This window comes from Lissotriton helveticus, chromosome 1_2 (assembly GCF_964261635.1).
Source record: "Lissotriton helveticus chromosome 1_2, aLisHel1.1, whole genome shotgun sequence".
NCBI lineage: Eukaryota > Metazoa > Chordata > Amphibia > Caudata > Salamandridae > Lissotriton > Lissotriton helveticus.
In genome coordinates this window covers 157,704,940-157,718,024 of record NC_136058.1, presented here as the reverse complement: position 1 = coordinate 157,718,024, position 13,085 = coordinate 157,704,940, and the positions used below count along the sequence as shown (strand labels likewise).

The window sequence follows — 13,085 nt, the reverse complement described above, 5'->3', positions numbered from 1 at the left end:
AGGGGGAGAGAAGGAGAGCGGAGGCATTATGGGAAGGAACTCTGTTCGAATTAGGCTGTATGCCTTCAGAGTCGGTGCTAGAGATCGCTTGAAAACCCCATTCCTGAAACCTAGTTGTATAGTGTTGTGCGCTTTGCCCCGGTGTTACTGTGAAAATACTGTTCAGAGGGCCTTGCAGTTTCTACCCCCTTCTTTAAAGTGCACCCTTTGCCCCCTGCCTTAGAGTGCACCTCCTGTTTGTTCCCCTGCCTTAGAGTGCAACCTATGTCTGTTCCCCTGCCTTACAGTGCACCCTCTTCACCCTGCTTCAGAGATCCCCCTTCTGCTTTAGAGTGCAACCTATGTCAGTTCCCCACCCTTAGAGTGCATCCTATATCTGCCCCTTGTCTTAGAGTGCACCCTATGCCCCTTGCCTTAGAGTGCACTCTCTGCCCCTTGCCTTAGAGTGCACCCTATGCCCCCTGCCTTACAGTGCACCCTCTGCCTCAGAGTGCACCCTCTGCCCTCCGCCTTAGAGTGCACCCTCTGCTCCTTGCCTTAGAGTGCACCCTCTGCTCCTTGCCTTCGAGTGCACCCTCTGCTACTTGCCTTAGAGTACACCCTCTGCCCCCGCCTTAGAGTGCACCCTCTAATAGCCTGTCTTAGAGTGCCCCCTGCCTTAGAGTGCACCATTGCCCTCCGTCTTGTGGCCTACTCTACCACCTCATGGCCCCTTGCCATTCTCTCCCGTTCTCTCTTCAAATCCCTCCAGCCCCTGCAGTCTCTTCCCCCGCCACAGGCTTTTACATGGCCGCTTGCAGTCTTCTCAAATCCTCCCTGCCTACCGTTCCACAGCCTTATGTTTCCTGCAGCCTCTCTCCCCCTCGTGGCCCCCTGTTTTTGTCTCTCTTTCTTTCTTCAAGTCCCCCCTGCCTGCTCTTCCGATTGTTTCCTGCAGTGGTGTAATTGCATATATGTCAAATTACCACTCCACTGCAAACTATAAATATAATTAAAAAACAGTGTCATTTACATTGCCAAAAGCACCAACTTTGAAAAATGCGAGACCTATTGCATTGCAAATGCTTGTTTAATAAAAAAACAGTTTTTCCCTCCCCAGAGCTTACTTATCGCTGTACAGAATATCGAAGATGCCAAAAGGAGGTGTCGCCTAATGTGCTAAATGTGGGTTAGTTAGTGAGGGCAACGGATATCCATGTGTTCATGGAATGTCCAGAATTCCAGATTTTTGGGAATAAGTGGGTAAGAACATTCCAAACAATGTGGGGATGGATATTAACCTCTTGAGCGCTCATGACGAGGTCACCTCGTCATGAGCCACGGCGCTCCGGTGCTCATGACGAGCTGAGCTCGTCATGACCGCTCCCGTTACTTGGAACATTCGCACGCAGGGCTGATTCCCCTGCTGTGCTGAACGATCCATTGGAACGGGCGCGGTCATGACGAGCTCAGCTCGTCATGAGCATGGGAGCGCTGTACGTGCCCCCAGCACAGCAGGGGAATACCGCCAGTGGCGACGGGGTTAAGGTAAGCCTCTCTTTGAATATTTTTGGCTGGCAGAGGGGTAGGAAGAGCCGAGTGGGAATACAAGAAAGCTACTCATATATCACTGTGCTGGCAAGAAGGAAACTCTGTTGGAAATGAGAGGGTGATATTCCTCCTCTCCACTCGGAGTGTCTTGATGCACTTCTTTATATTTAAAAAATGGATACGGCTGGGGGAGTCTCCAAGGGCAAGAGGTTTTGGCGGCCATTGAGGAAGTGTATGGTGGACAAGAGGGTTAATAGGGTGGTAATGCAAAGACCATATATCATGTTCTATGATTACACCTTTACAGCTGTCCTTGCCGCGCATTACAGGACTCCCGAAAGTCGGGTATTATGCAAGAGACCCAGCCTCCTTGGTCAAATGTCTTTCCCACGTAATCCATAGGTATAAATTGGAAAAGGTTGGGAGACGGATTTGAGTCGGAGGTGAAAAACGATTTAAAACCATACCGCAAACAAAATCTAAACCCATCATTTGAAATCGAAAACACATTTGCTGCAAATAATGATATACAACATACAGCATTAACCCTGAATGACCCCTGCACCAGAACAGAGTGACTTGCTGCCGCCTGTGAGGCACTTGCTAACTTGCTCAGGACAGCTCTTAGAGCTCTGTGGGATTTGGTGCCAGAACTTCAATCAACAACAAGGGTCAGTAAAACAACAGCACTGAAAACTCTTTACTGGAGAGCACTTTAAAACTGAATATACAACAATTTTAAACACTAGGCGGCTCTTTTAAGAAGGCTTCCAAGCTGTGATTTTCACAGCGATGCAGGATCCCGTACACCTTTGTAAACCCACTCTCAGTGCATTTATCAGAACATGGAAACAATTGGACACTTACCAGTTTCTTCTTTTGAGGTTTCAGCCAGCACACTAACATTCAGTGGAAGAGGTGGTGGAATATAATGAATTCCTGGAAGGAATCCTGGTGGCAAGAATTGAGGAAGTGGAGGGTAGTAACCCTGTCTGCAATCTCCACAAGACTCTTGCATCTACACAAATACAATTCAATATTAATCTAATAATAATATCAACACTTTCATGTGCGGAAAATTACGTAAAACACTATAAAAATAAGCAGTTATTTGCTAAATGCAATAAATGTCCCAGACTATTATTTTAGCTTCTTTTGTAATGCAGTAATAACTCTTTACTGAGCTAGAAATGAGCCAAAATCCAGACACTTGAAGATAACTTATCAACATTTTGTACCTTTGATGAAGTTACTCTTGTAAGAGAACTTAAAATGCATATACAACAAAATATTGAACAGTAGTTACTTTTGATAAGCAACCACAATTTTTCTTACATCTGGGAGAGTCAGAGTGCAAACCTCTTTACTTTGTGAAGAAACAAAATCCCAAATTCCAACAACATGTTATCATGGCAGCAAGTAAAACAAATGAAAGCACAATGATGATTTCTGAATAGGACAATCTCTTTATGAATGAATGAGTTTAAAAGAGCACAGCAGCTACTTCAGCATGAACTGGGAAAGGAAAGGTCTAATTATCAATCGGAAAGAAAATAAAGGCAGCAATGCAAATCCCACATCAGAAACAAAGATTTATAAGATGTTAGTAATTATGAGTCTTCGTTTTTTTTCTGAATATGTAGAGACGAGGTTCAAAGCAGAGGGTAAGCTACAACGTATTCCACACCTTGGAGGTCACAACCGCTACTGAACAACTTTCTATTCTGGTGTTTTTAAATTTAGGAACTTAACCAAAAATGCATGTTTTGTTTGATCTTAAAGCATGCAATGGTTGATACCAAGCAAACAACAATTACATGTATGTACCATGACCCAGTTACTACTTGTGTAACGATATATCTGTAAGAGACATTAGTTAGTGATAGATTCCTTATCTTAGAATATCCCCATGCGTCAGACTGGATCCGGAAAGTTTTGCTTAGCAGTACCCCTGCGCGTCAGTAGGTGGCGTCCTGCAGCTCGGCGTCCGTCACTGGCATTGTCAGCGCCCAGATGACGTCGCAGAGGGTACTTAAGTGCCACCCATGCGTGCTGACGTCAGTTCTGTACACGACTTTCTGCGCCGAAACGCAGAGCCATGCAAGATACTGACCATTGGTGCATAAAACTAGGGGACTAAAAGGGATGATCTTAACCCTAGCAATCAGTTCGCAGAACGAGGAGGATGGGTAGGGCGGTAAGGAATATATAACTAACTAATGTCTCTTACAGATATATCGTTACACAAGTAGTAACTTGTGCATCAGAGACATGTTAGTGATAGATTCCTTACCTTTACCCCAGCAATGGTAAACACCCATTATCACGAATCTTTCTTCCCGCATACCATCACTCCGCATACTATTATTACGAATCTACCATGACTCCGTAATGCCATTATAACGCATGGCATTACATTTTATATGCTTTTTCCACGCTTACATTTTCAACGAATTGTAAATGCATGAATGGTAAAAGCATGTTTTTTTATGTTAGGATAAGGTAAGTATGGGTATAGGGGTATATGTTTTGGGGTTCTGAGATATATGTTTTGGGGTGATTGGGTATTTTAATGGTTCAGGGATAGGTTTGGGTTTGTGGTACAGGGGTATATTTAGGGTTCAGGGCTAGGTTGTGGGTTTTGGGGAACATGGGTATTTTTAGGGTTCAGGGATAGGTTTGGGTTTTGGGATACTGGGGTATTTTTAGGGTTCAGGGATAGGTTTGGGGTGAAAAGGTTTATTGAGGGTTTAGAGGGTATTAAAGTTTTGGGGTACAGGGACATTTTTAGGGTGGGTTTTGGGGTACAGGGGCATTTTTTAGGGTTCAGGGATAGGGTTGGGTTTTGGGATGCAGGGTGTATTTTTAGGGTTCAGAATGGGGTTGTGTTTTGGGGTGCTGAGGTTTATTTAAGGGTTTAGAGGGTATTAAAGTTTTGGGATACAGGGGTATTTTTAGGGTTCAGGGATAGGTTTGGGTTTTGGGGTACAGGGATAGGTTTGGGTTTTGGGGTACAGGGGTATTTTTAGGGTTCAGGGCTAGGTTTGGGGTACAGGGGTATTTTTAGGGTTCAGGGATAGGTTTGGGTGTTGGGGTACAGGTTTTTCTTTAGGGTTCAGGGATAGGTTTGGGTTTTGGGGTGATAAGGTTTATTGAGGGTTTAGAGGGTATTAAAGTTTTGGGGTACAGGGGCGGGTTTAGGGTGGGTTTTGGGGTGCAGTGTGTATTTTTAGGGTCAGGATGGGTTTGTGCTTCAGGATGCTGGGGTATTTTAAGGAGTAAGGGTGGGTTATGTTTATGGGGTGCAAGGGTATTTAAAGGGACCAGGGTGGGATTCGTTTTTTGGGTGTAAAGGGTAATTAAAAAATTAAAAATATATATAAAAATATATATATTTCATATCAATATATGTAAATAATACAATGTAAAAGATTTTTTTTTAATTTAAATAAAAAAAATATGTATATATGTATATATATATATATATATATATATATATATATATATATATATATATATCGTTATACTCCGTCCTTCATCCGCATTCGTGCAAGAGACGGAGACGTACCACTTGGATTGTGCCAAATTAATTTATTCGATGTTGCCTGGTCGGTCCTGACGCGTTTCAGCTCGGGGTGAGCCTTGATACACATATATATATTGTCGCTCCAAAACCCCCCTCTCCCCGCCGGGAAGGAAGGAAACGGCACTTGCGGGGTGGTTTCTCAAAGATTCAGTTTATTCAAAGCTTCGCACAGACGCGTTTCGGGAAACCCCTTTATCAATGTGTTCACCGCGGTGAAACACGGACGCTTACTTTAAAGGCACCCAGCACGTGACTGAAAAGGGGAAATGGAGGTAGGACTGCTCACCAGCATTACCCCAGTGAGTGCCATCTTACAGAGTGCAAAAAACTTCACACATTTGCAAATTTAAATGCATTCAAGTTCAAATTTCATTACTTTAAAAGCCATGCGTGACATTAAATTGATAAACAAAATTGTTATAGCAAGGGTCCACAATTCATATAGACCTTCGCTCAGCTCATATTGCACAACCTGTGTGAAAATAATCAATATTGCCGTGGATCGGCATAGGCGGCTCTGAACAAGTGATAGAGCAAGATTTCGCATCGCGACTTGCTCGAGTCAAGAACCTCGAAAAATCTATTATAATCTCGTAACTTCAATTGTTCGTTTTACTAATTTATGTATTTTGAATGTGCGTGGGTATCATAGAGATGCTTGCCTATGTGTTTTACTAATACGATTAATCCTTGTTCCTAAAATGGCCGCTGCTTGACTTTCCTCTTCTGCGCATGCGTCAGTCACACTCACGTGACTTCACGTAGAGATAGTTTTGGAGGGAAAGGGTGCGCATGCGTAATCGCCATAAAATGGCAGCTTAATGTGATAATGAAGTGAAGCTCGTGCTATTGCTCATCGTGTCGTTATGTGTAGCACTTACCCGTAATTGCATAGTATATTTTTTTTAGGATAAACCTGAAGTGTGAAATCATGACATGTAATACATTCCTTTATTTCTATGTGCTAATTTGTTTTCGCTTACTTTTCACGTATCCTCGGCACTGAGGGGTGATGGGGGCTTGGGAGTCCATCTTGGAGGGCAGCACTGCGCAGGATCAGCCGTGACGAGGTGGCATTGAAACCAAGCCAAAGAAGGTTCCTGCCAAAGCCTGCATGGGAAGATGCACCTTCACCCAGCAAGAGGGACTAGATTGTACTCTATTGTATACATTGTATTTCTTTCCATTGTATTCAGTGCGACTTCTCATGGGAACCCCAATCTTGCTAGGCGGCACCTTAGAATGCAAAATAGGTCTTACAATAGTTTGTTCTGATTGGTGTGTTAACCAAATCCTACCTTAGGACCAATCGAAATTGGGGATTCTGACACTTTGCAACATTTGGGGGGTGGTACACTGTCCCAAAACAGTATATCTAGCCTAGGTTCACCTAGGGAATTTGTCCGACTTGTCCGAATAGCTGACCTGTCACTGACCCAACGCACTCAATAGGTGACTGAATTTACAGAGAGCTGCGGAGCACTCTGTCCGAATTTGACCATAGACTAAGGTTTTATTAAACCTTAAAGTGCTGGCGGAGCACTTTGCTGGGGAGTTCGCTAACCCAATCGGGGTTCTGACTGATAGCTGCAGAGAGGGTGGAGCGCAGGCGTTGCTTCCGAACTGCGGGTGCTGGTCGTATCCTGGTGGTCCTGTCCTGATCCTAATCTGGGTTTCCTGTCCTGTCCTGAGGTGTCCCTACTGCACCTGCTGTCCCATTGATGACTGCTATTCCTTGGGGTATTTCCTGTCCTTAATTGACCCGTGGCCAGGGTTGGTTTTCACACCAGTCTAGGTAAATATCTTGCCGAAAACTCTAAACTGCACCTTTCTATTTTTCTGTCTTTGCTTCAATAAAGACATACCTTTGCATATGATAATTTTCCATGTTTTTCTCAAGCAACCATTGTATCTCATTAAAGTCATTTGCCTTTAATTTCATAGCATGTTCCTATGTTCCCCTGCCTTTTTAGTATAAATCTTTCCATACTGTCTATGAATTAAATATGTTTTACAATTTTCTCTTAAATACTGAATTGAAGTAATAACGTTAGAATTATAGCGTGTTGCATTTTTCTACCCTTCCATAGATGTATAGGTTTCCTGGTGTCTTTTCTCTCGAAATATGACCCATTGATAAAATTCCTAATACGTGCATAAAATTCCTAGCATTAAGTACACTCCCTTGAATTCCATTTTCGGTATTTCTGAATTCCCTCATTATTGGGTTAGATGGTTACCTGTATACTCTTCCTATATGGTTATGTGCTCTTCGTTATTCTGATTATAGATTGCCTCATTACTATAAACTGTATGATTGCAGAATCTGAAATCTAAGATAAACTTTTAAAACTTCCCAGTTGTCCGTGGTCATTTGATGAAACATTGAAATAATTTTTATGTTGGGTTTTGTATTTTTGCTGCCTTTCCTTTTACAGCTAGCTCCCTGACCCATCGTGGTCATAGGTACCCATAACGGTGGATGGTAAGTTGGGTACACTGGAAGTAATCGAAAGGGACCCACAATTATTGGTAGTAGATTGTATGGTCATCCGATCAATGTATATGGTGAAATGAAATATATGGGCCCGAAACCTGAGTGGTGAAAATATTGGTTGGGTGACCTGCGATCTCTATCAGTAATTTTCTGGTAGCATCGAGGATGGTTAGGGAATAGTTAAAGGTTAGGTAGGAATAGTTAAGATTAATTAAGTTGGATGCTGCTAAATGAAAGTAAACCATTCGAGTGATTTGATCACTCACTTTAAGTGTTTGCTTTAAAAATTATGAAATGTTTTAAAATCGTTATTCTTGGTATTATACTGTTATATGTATTAATCCATTCGTTTGTAAAACGGTTTATGTGTTGTCGGAAATCAACGGGGAATTGAATAGCGAGTGGTGAATAGAATCCACTTGCTTTGAGGTCACTGGCTTTCAAGGAAAGTTGGTGCAGGTTAGGCAGAACTGGAAGCACTAACTAGGGCTTTTTCTGAGTGCATGATTGAATAAATGTTAGTAACGAGGTTCATTGGCAAAATTCCTATTGTGGCATAACCTAGTAAGGGTCACACCGGAAGAGTAGCAGGTTCATCGGAGCTTGGGTGAAAGCAAAAGGGCTCGCTGGTGAAACTTTAGACTTAGATATATCCCGGAAAGGTGGATGAGTCTAGGGAAGTAGCAGGTGCCCCAATGCTAGTGTGAAGGGTAGGCAGAAGAGATCTACTCGTAGAGTGTGAAAAGTAAATGGAAGTAGTTTACTTGCAGTGAAACCAAACTCTTTACTGTCTAGACACTTGAGCACAGTGGCGAATGTGTATTCGTTGTTAAATAACAAAGCACTAAGCACTTTAGAAAGAAAGAAAGTTTCCGTTACCTTGTGAAGGAGGGAGTCAGTCGCGAAGCTGCTCTGACGTCACTCCGTGCCGCGCTGGGATTGGTAGGCGTAGCGAGCTGGCAGCAGAGCTGAAAATTGTAAAGGAGGGGTGAGCGCCGGAGCGTGGGAACTGTCTCGCGAAAGGGCCGCGCACCCATTGGTCGAGATTATTTGAACTCGTGCATTTCATTGGTCGCACGAAAATAATAGACGCACTCGGATTGGAAGTGATTTTGTAAACAAAGTCACTCTTAAAAATCGTATGTGGCATTCGTATAGACCGCATACCAGACCTGATCCACGGCATATGGGATTTGAGGACGATCAGTGGAAAGGCGTTAAAAACGACATTATGTACGGAACTAAGAGAAAAGTATCTCTTGTAAACAAAGTGAAGAGTTATTTCAAAAAGGACAAGCCGATTAAAACTAGAGAAGGTGTTGTCATACCGCAACCCAACACTCCCGCATCTTTCATGATGTTCGATAAAGGGTACAACACATGTGTATGGTTGGAGAATTGGGTGGAATACACGAAGGATGACGGAGTATTAGCTTTTCCGTTAGAGGGTACCTTTAACAGTAGGATTCTATTCAATCTTAGAACCCGAATGAATGACTTACATCCCAGACCTAGGTTAACGCAGTATGAAGCACTAGAGGAATGGGAAATCGAGGCTTTTGAAAGGGATAAGCCCCGAATGGATAAAGGGTTAACTAAATTTTACCCAAAGTTGAAGCAGGAAGCCCGAGCCAAAAAGATGAAACAGTGGAGACAGAATATGATTGTAGAAGGACTGTTTCCCATGTTGCCAGCATGTGGTCCTCCTGGGGGGGGAGAAGAAAACAGAAAAGTGCAAACATTGGGTACCTATTGGAGAGTCGGATGATGAATTATTAGATGACCTGTGTATGAGAAGTCCGCCTCCTTATAATGAAAGAAATAGACCTTCCAGTGAGGGGGATAATTCCCGAAGACTTCATCTTCAGGATGAGGCCCGATCAGCCAGTGCAGGAGGGGGTTGGCCCATACCTCCTTATACCGAGAACTTAGGTCCTGTAGATACAAGAAATATCTATCCAAGAATATCAGCTGGTGGGGATGCCAGGCACTCCCGTGAAAGCGATTTTTCCCCGAGACCTCCCTATGAGGGTGAGCCAAGACCCTCAGGTTCAGGAATGCCATTTTTACAGCCTCTATATGAAAGAGAACAAAGGTCCCTAGGTACAGGAAGTTTGTTCCCAAGACCAAATTATGGTGAAGGACCTAGTGAGACTCATCCCACTGCCCCGAGTTATGCTCCCACTCTGACCCCACAAGTGTTACATGACAAATCCGTAGAAAGATTATTGGAAGAAAAGGAGCGAGAAATTCTAGCAAGGCAGAGAGCTGAGATAATTCAGAAAATGTCCCAGTTAAATACCAGTCCTGAGGCATTGACAATCCCAGTAACAATCGGACCCGTGGTTCCATTGTATGGGGATCGGCATGATAGTCCAAACCCTCCAGTCATTTCCCCAGTCATAACCCAGCCAAGACCAGAACCCTTAATTGTAGATGAACAGACAAGCGAGGGCGAGTCTGAAGTCTCACTAATGGATCTGCCCAAAAGAAATACAGGGAAAAGAATGCAGAAAAGGCATAATCCTTTTAATACGAGGGAGATTCAAATGGAATAGACTTCGGGTACTAGAAGTGTCACTTTGGTCACACCTGAGGAAATCGAAAGATGGAGCCAAGAATTAGAAAAACAAACTTCGCAGACGAAACCATTAGATCTCTACAAATTGAGAGTAGAAATAGAAGAACTAATGGCAGGAAATGTGGGATTAGACAGATTAAATACCTACTCTGAAGAAGAGCTGTTGTTTATTTGCAGAAGTCTTACCCGCAATGCCCGAGTACTTCATGAAAAATTGACAGATACTGCCGCTAGCATGGGAATAGATATTTCAAAATCGAAACCCTTGCAGAAACCATACCGAGCAGAATTTTCAGACAAAGATTTGGAAAACCTGAATATATCAGGGAAAAAGGCACAGGTCAAAGAACTATTGACAGTGTTACAGAAATGGGGAGACGTAGAAAGATGGAAAGCCAGATGGGCTAGGAAAAAAGATGAGGCCAGATCTAAGCAGGTAACTCCCGAATTCATCCTAAAGGAAGTTGACAAACCAGAACAGTTATGCCCTATGCGCGAAGTGCCAGGAGGAAAATATGTACATGTTCCATGGTCCCGACAGGATATTGTGTCCTTTACCAATGACTTCCCGAAATTACGAGAAAAGCCAGTCGATTGGTACCGGCAGGTAGAAAGATTTGTAAAGGTGCAGAAATGCTTGTGGAAGGACCTGGATGGGTTCTTCGACATAGTGGTCCCTGTAGATCTGTGGACTGAGTGTAAAATAGCCATAGCTTGGCCTAGTGAGGAATACCCGAGGGACTCCAAAACAGGTGAACCCTCTATTGAGGTAATGAGGAAATATGAACAAGTAATTCAGCATCTGAAGCTAAAAGTGCCCGCAAAGGAAACCGATTGGACCAAGATAGATAGAACCACGCAGGAAAGGGACGAGACTGTGCATTCCTTTTATGAAAGGCTGTTGCAGGTGTTCAAAACGTACAGTGGTATAGATAACATCGAAATGAAGGACATGACGCATTTCATTTACAGGTTTGTAAACGGTTTAAGACCAGAAATTTGTAATTGGATAAAAGATAACAAAATCTGTTGGCAGTCCAAGAAAATGGACGAGGTCCTACGGTACGCAAAGTACTGTGAGGACGAAATGGCAGAAAAAAAGAAGGCCCTGAAGGAGAAGGTGATGTGGGCACAAGTAAAGCTCGCAGAACAGCAGGAAAAACAATTGAGTAAGATAAATAAAACTACTCAGAACCAAGGCCCTGGGGGTGGGGGTGGAGTTAAGCCCCGAGCAAAAATGAGCAGAGAGGAAGCCAAAAAGAAATTTCCCTGCCACCAGTGCGGGGAAATTGGACATTGGAGAGACGAGTGTCCGTATTTACAGTCCGATAATACCCAAACCCCTGATTTAATTCCACAGACGCAGAATGAAAAGCCAAGAAAGACCCAGCAGCAGGTAAAAATGATTCAAATACCCCGAGCGCCAAAGCCAACTTTTAAGGGAAAATCACCGCAGGGAGATGATATAGAGATCTGGGGGGGCAATGAGAACAGAAATGCAGCAACTTCGCAATATTTGTTAAATGACACTTTTTTCTGTGACGACGAGTACTGACGGGGCCTGAGAGGGGAGGACAAGGAGTGTGTACTTGGCGCCTCCTTGCCGGTAGACCAGTCAGGGCCATACATTGAAGGAAAGGTTGATGGAAATGATGTCACCTTCCTATTGGACACTGGTGCTACCCGTTCTACTGTGAGAACAGCAGACGTTCCAAACCTACCCCTCTCGGGAGAAGCAATCCAAGTAGTGGGTGTATCTAATCAATTGATTAGTACCCCCGTTACCGAGCCCATGGAGATCTCAATAGGGAACTTCAAAGAAATGCACAGATTTGTCGTCTGTGATACCAGTCCAGTGAATTTACTGGGACGTGATTTGCTGTGCAAAATGAACTGCACTATCTTTTGTACACCAAAGGGCGTTGAGATTCAAACCCCAGACGAAGATGGTATTTACAAGCTAATGTTAATCAGACCTGACTCAGAAATTAAGCGAATGACTATACAAGACTTACCTGATGAACTCCAAGTAAAGCCAGAAGTATGGGACTTTACTGGAAAGGATGTAGGATTAATGGCCAATGTAGATCCAATACAAATAGCCATAAAGGAAAATGCAGCCTACCCCAATACTAAGCCTTACAGAATGTGTGCCGAAGTGAGAGCAGGAGTTGCCATTGAAATACAGAAATTGCTAGAAGCAAACATCATACAAGAAGTGATGAGTAGCCCGTGTAATTCCCCAATAATTGGAATCAAGAAACCTAGTGGCAAGTACAGAGTAGTGCAGGACCTGAGAAAGGTAAACAAAATTGTGGTTCCTTGCTGTCCTATTGTCCCAAACCCAGCTGTGATTCTGTATCAGATTCCCTGGGATGCTGAATGGTTTACTGTGATAGACCTATGTCACGCATTCTTTTCGATCCCATTGCATCCAGATAGCAAATTTCTTTTCTCATTTGCTTTCAACAGTCACGTGTACGCTTGGAACAGGGTCCCCCAGGGGTACACAGAAAGCCCCTCTATCTTTAATCAGATCTTGAAAAAATGCCTGGAAACTTTAGTCTTACCTAGAAGGTCTGTTTTGGTGCAATACATTGACGACCTCTTGGTGGCGTCCAAAAGTCATAGGGATTGCGTGATTGACACCATTGCCCTACTAAATCACCTAAGTGAAAAGGGACATAAAGTGGCCCCTGAAAAATTACAGTTCTGTTCAAAATCAGTGAAATATCTGGGGCACCAGATAGAAAAGGGAATCAGAAAAGTCACCTCAGAGAGAGTCAGAATAATTCAAAAGATGCAGTTACCCTGTACTCAGAAAGAAATCAGAATGTTCCTTGGAGTTGTAGGTTACTGCAGGCCATGGATTGTGGGATTCGCAGTCCATG

The 13,085-nt window shown here is 43.3% G+C and overlaps 1 protein-coding gene across 2 annotated transcripts in view; it reads right to left on the bottom strand.

Annotated features, from left to right (window-relative positions):
• DMRTB1 (DMRT like family B with proline rich C-terminal 1) overlaps positions 1–13,085 on the bottom strand; it is a 575,348-nt gene that overhangs the window by 227,487 nt on the left and 334,776 nt on the right. For both annotated transcript variants that reach the window (XM_078670475.1, XM_078670486.1), the window contains exon 3: positions 2,398–2,548. In XM_078670475.1, the coding sequence (XP_078526601.1) occupies positions 2,398–2,548 (151 nt within the window). The remainder of the gene's footprint in view (positions 1–2,397; positions 2,549–13,085) is intronic.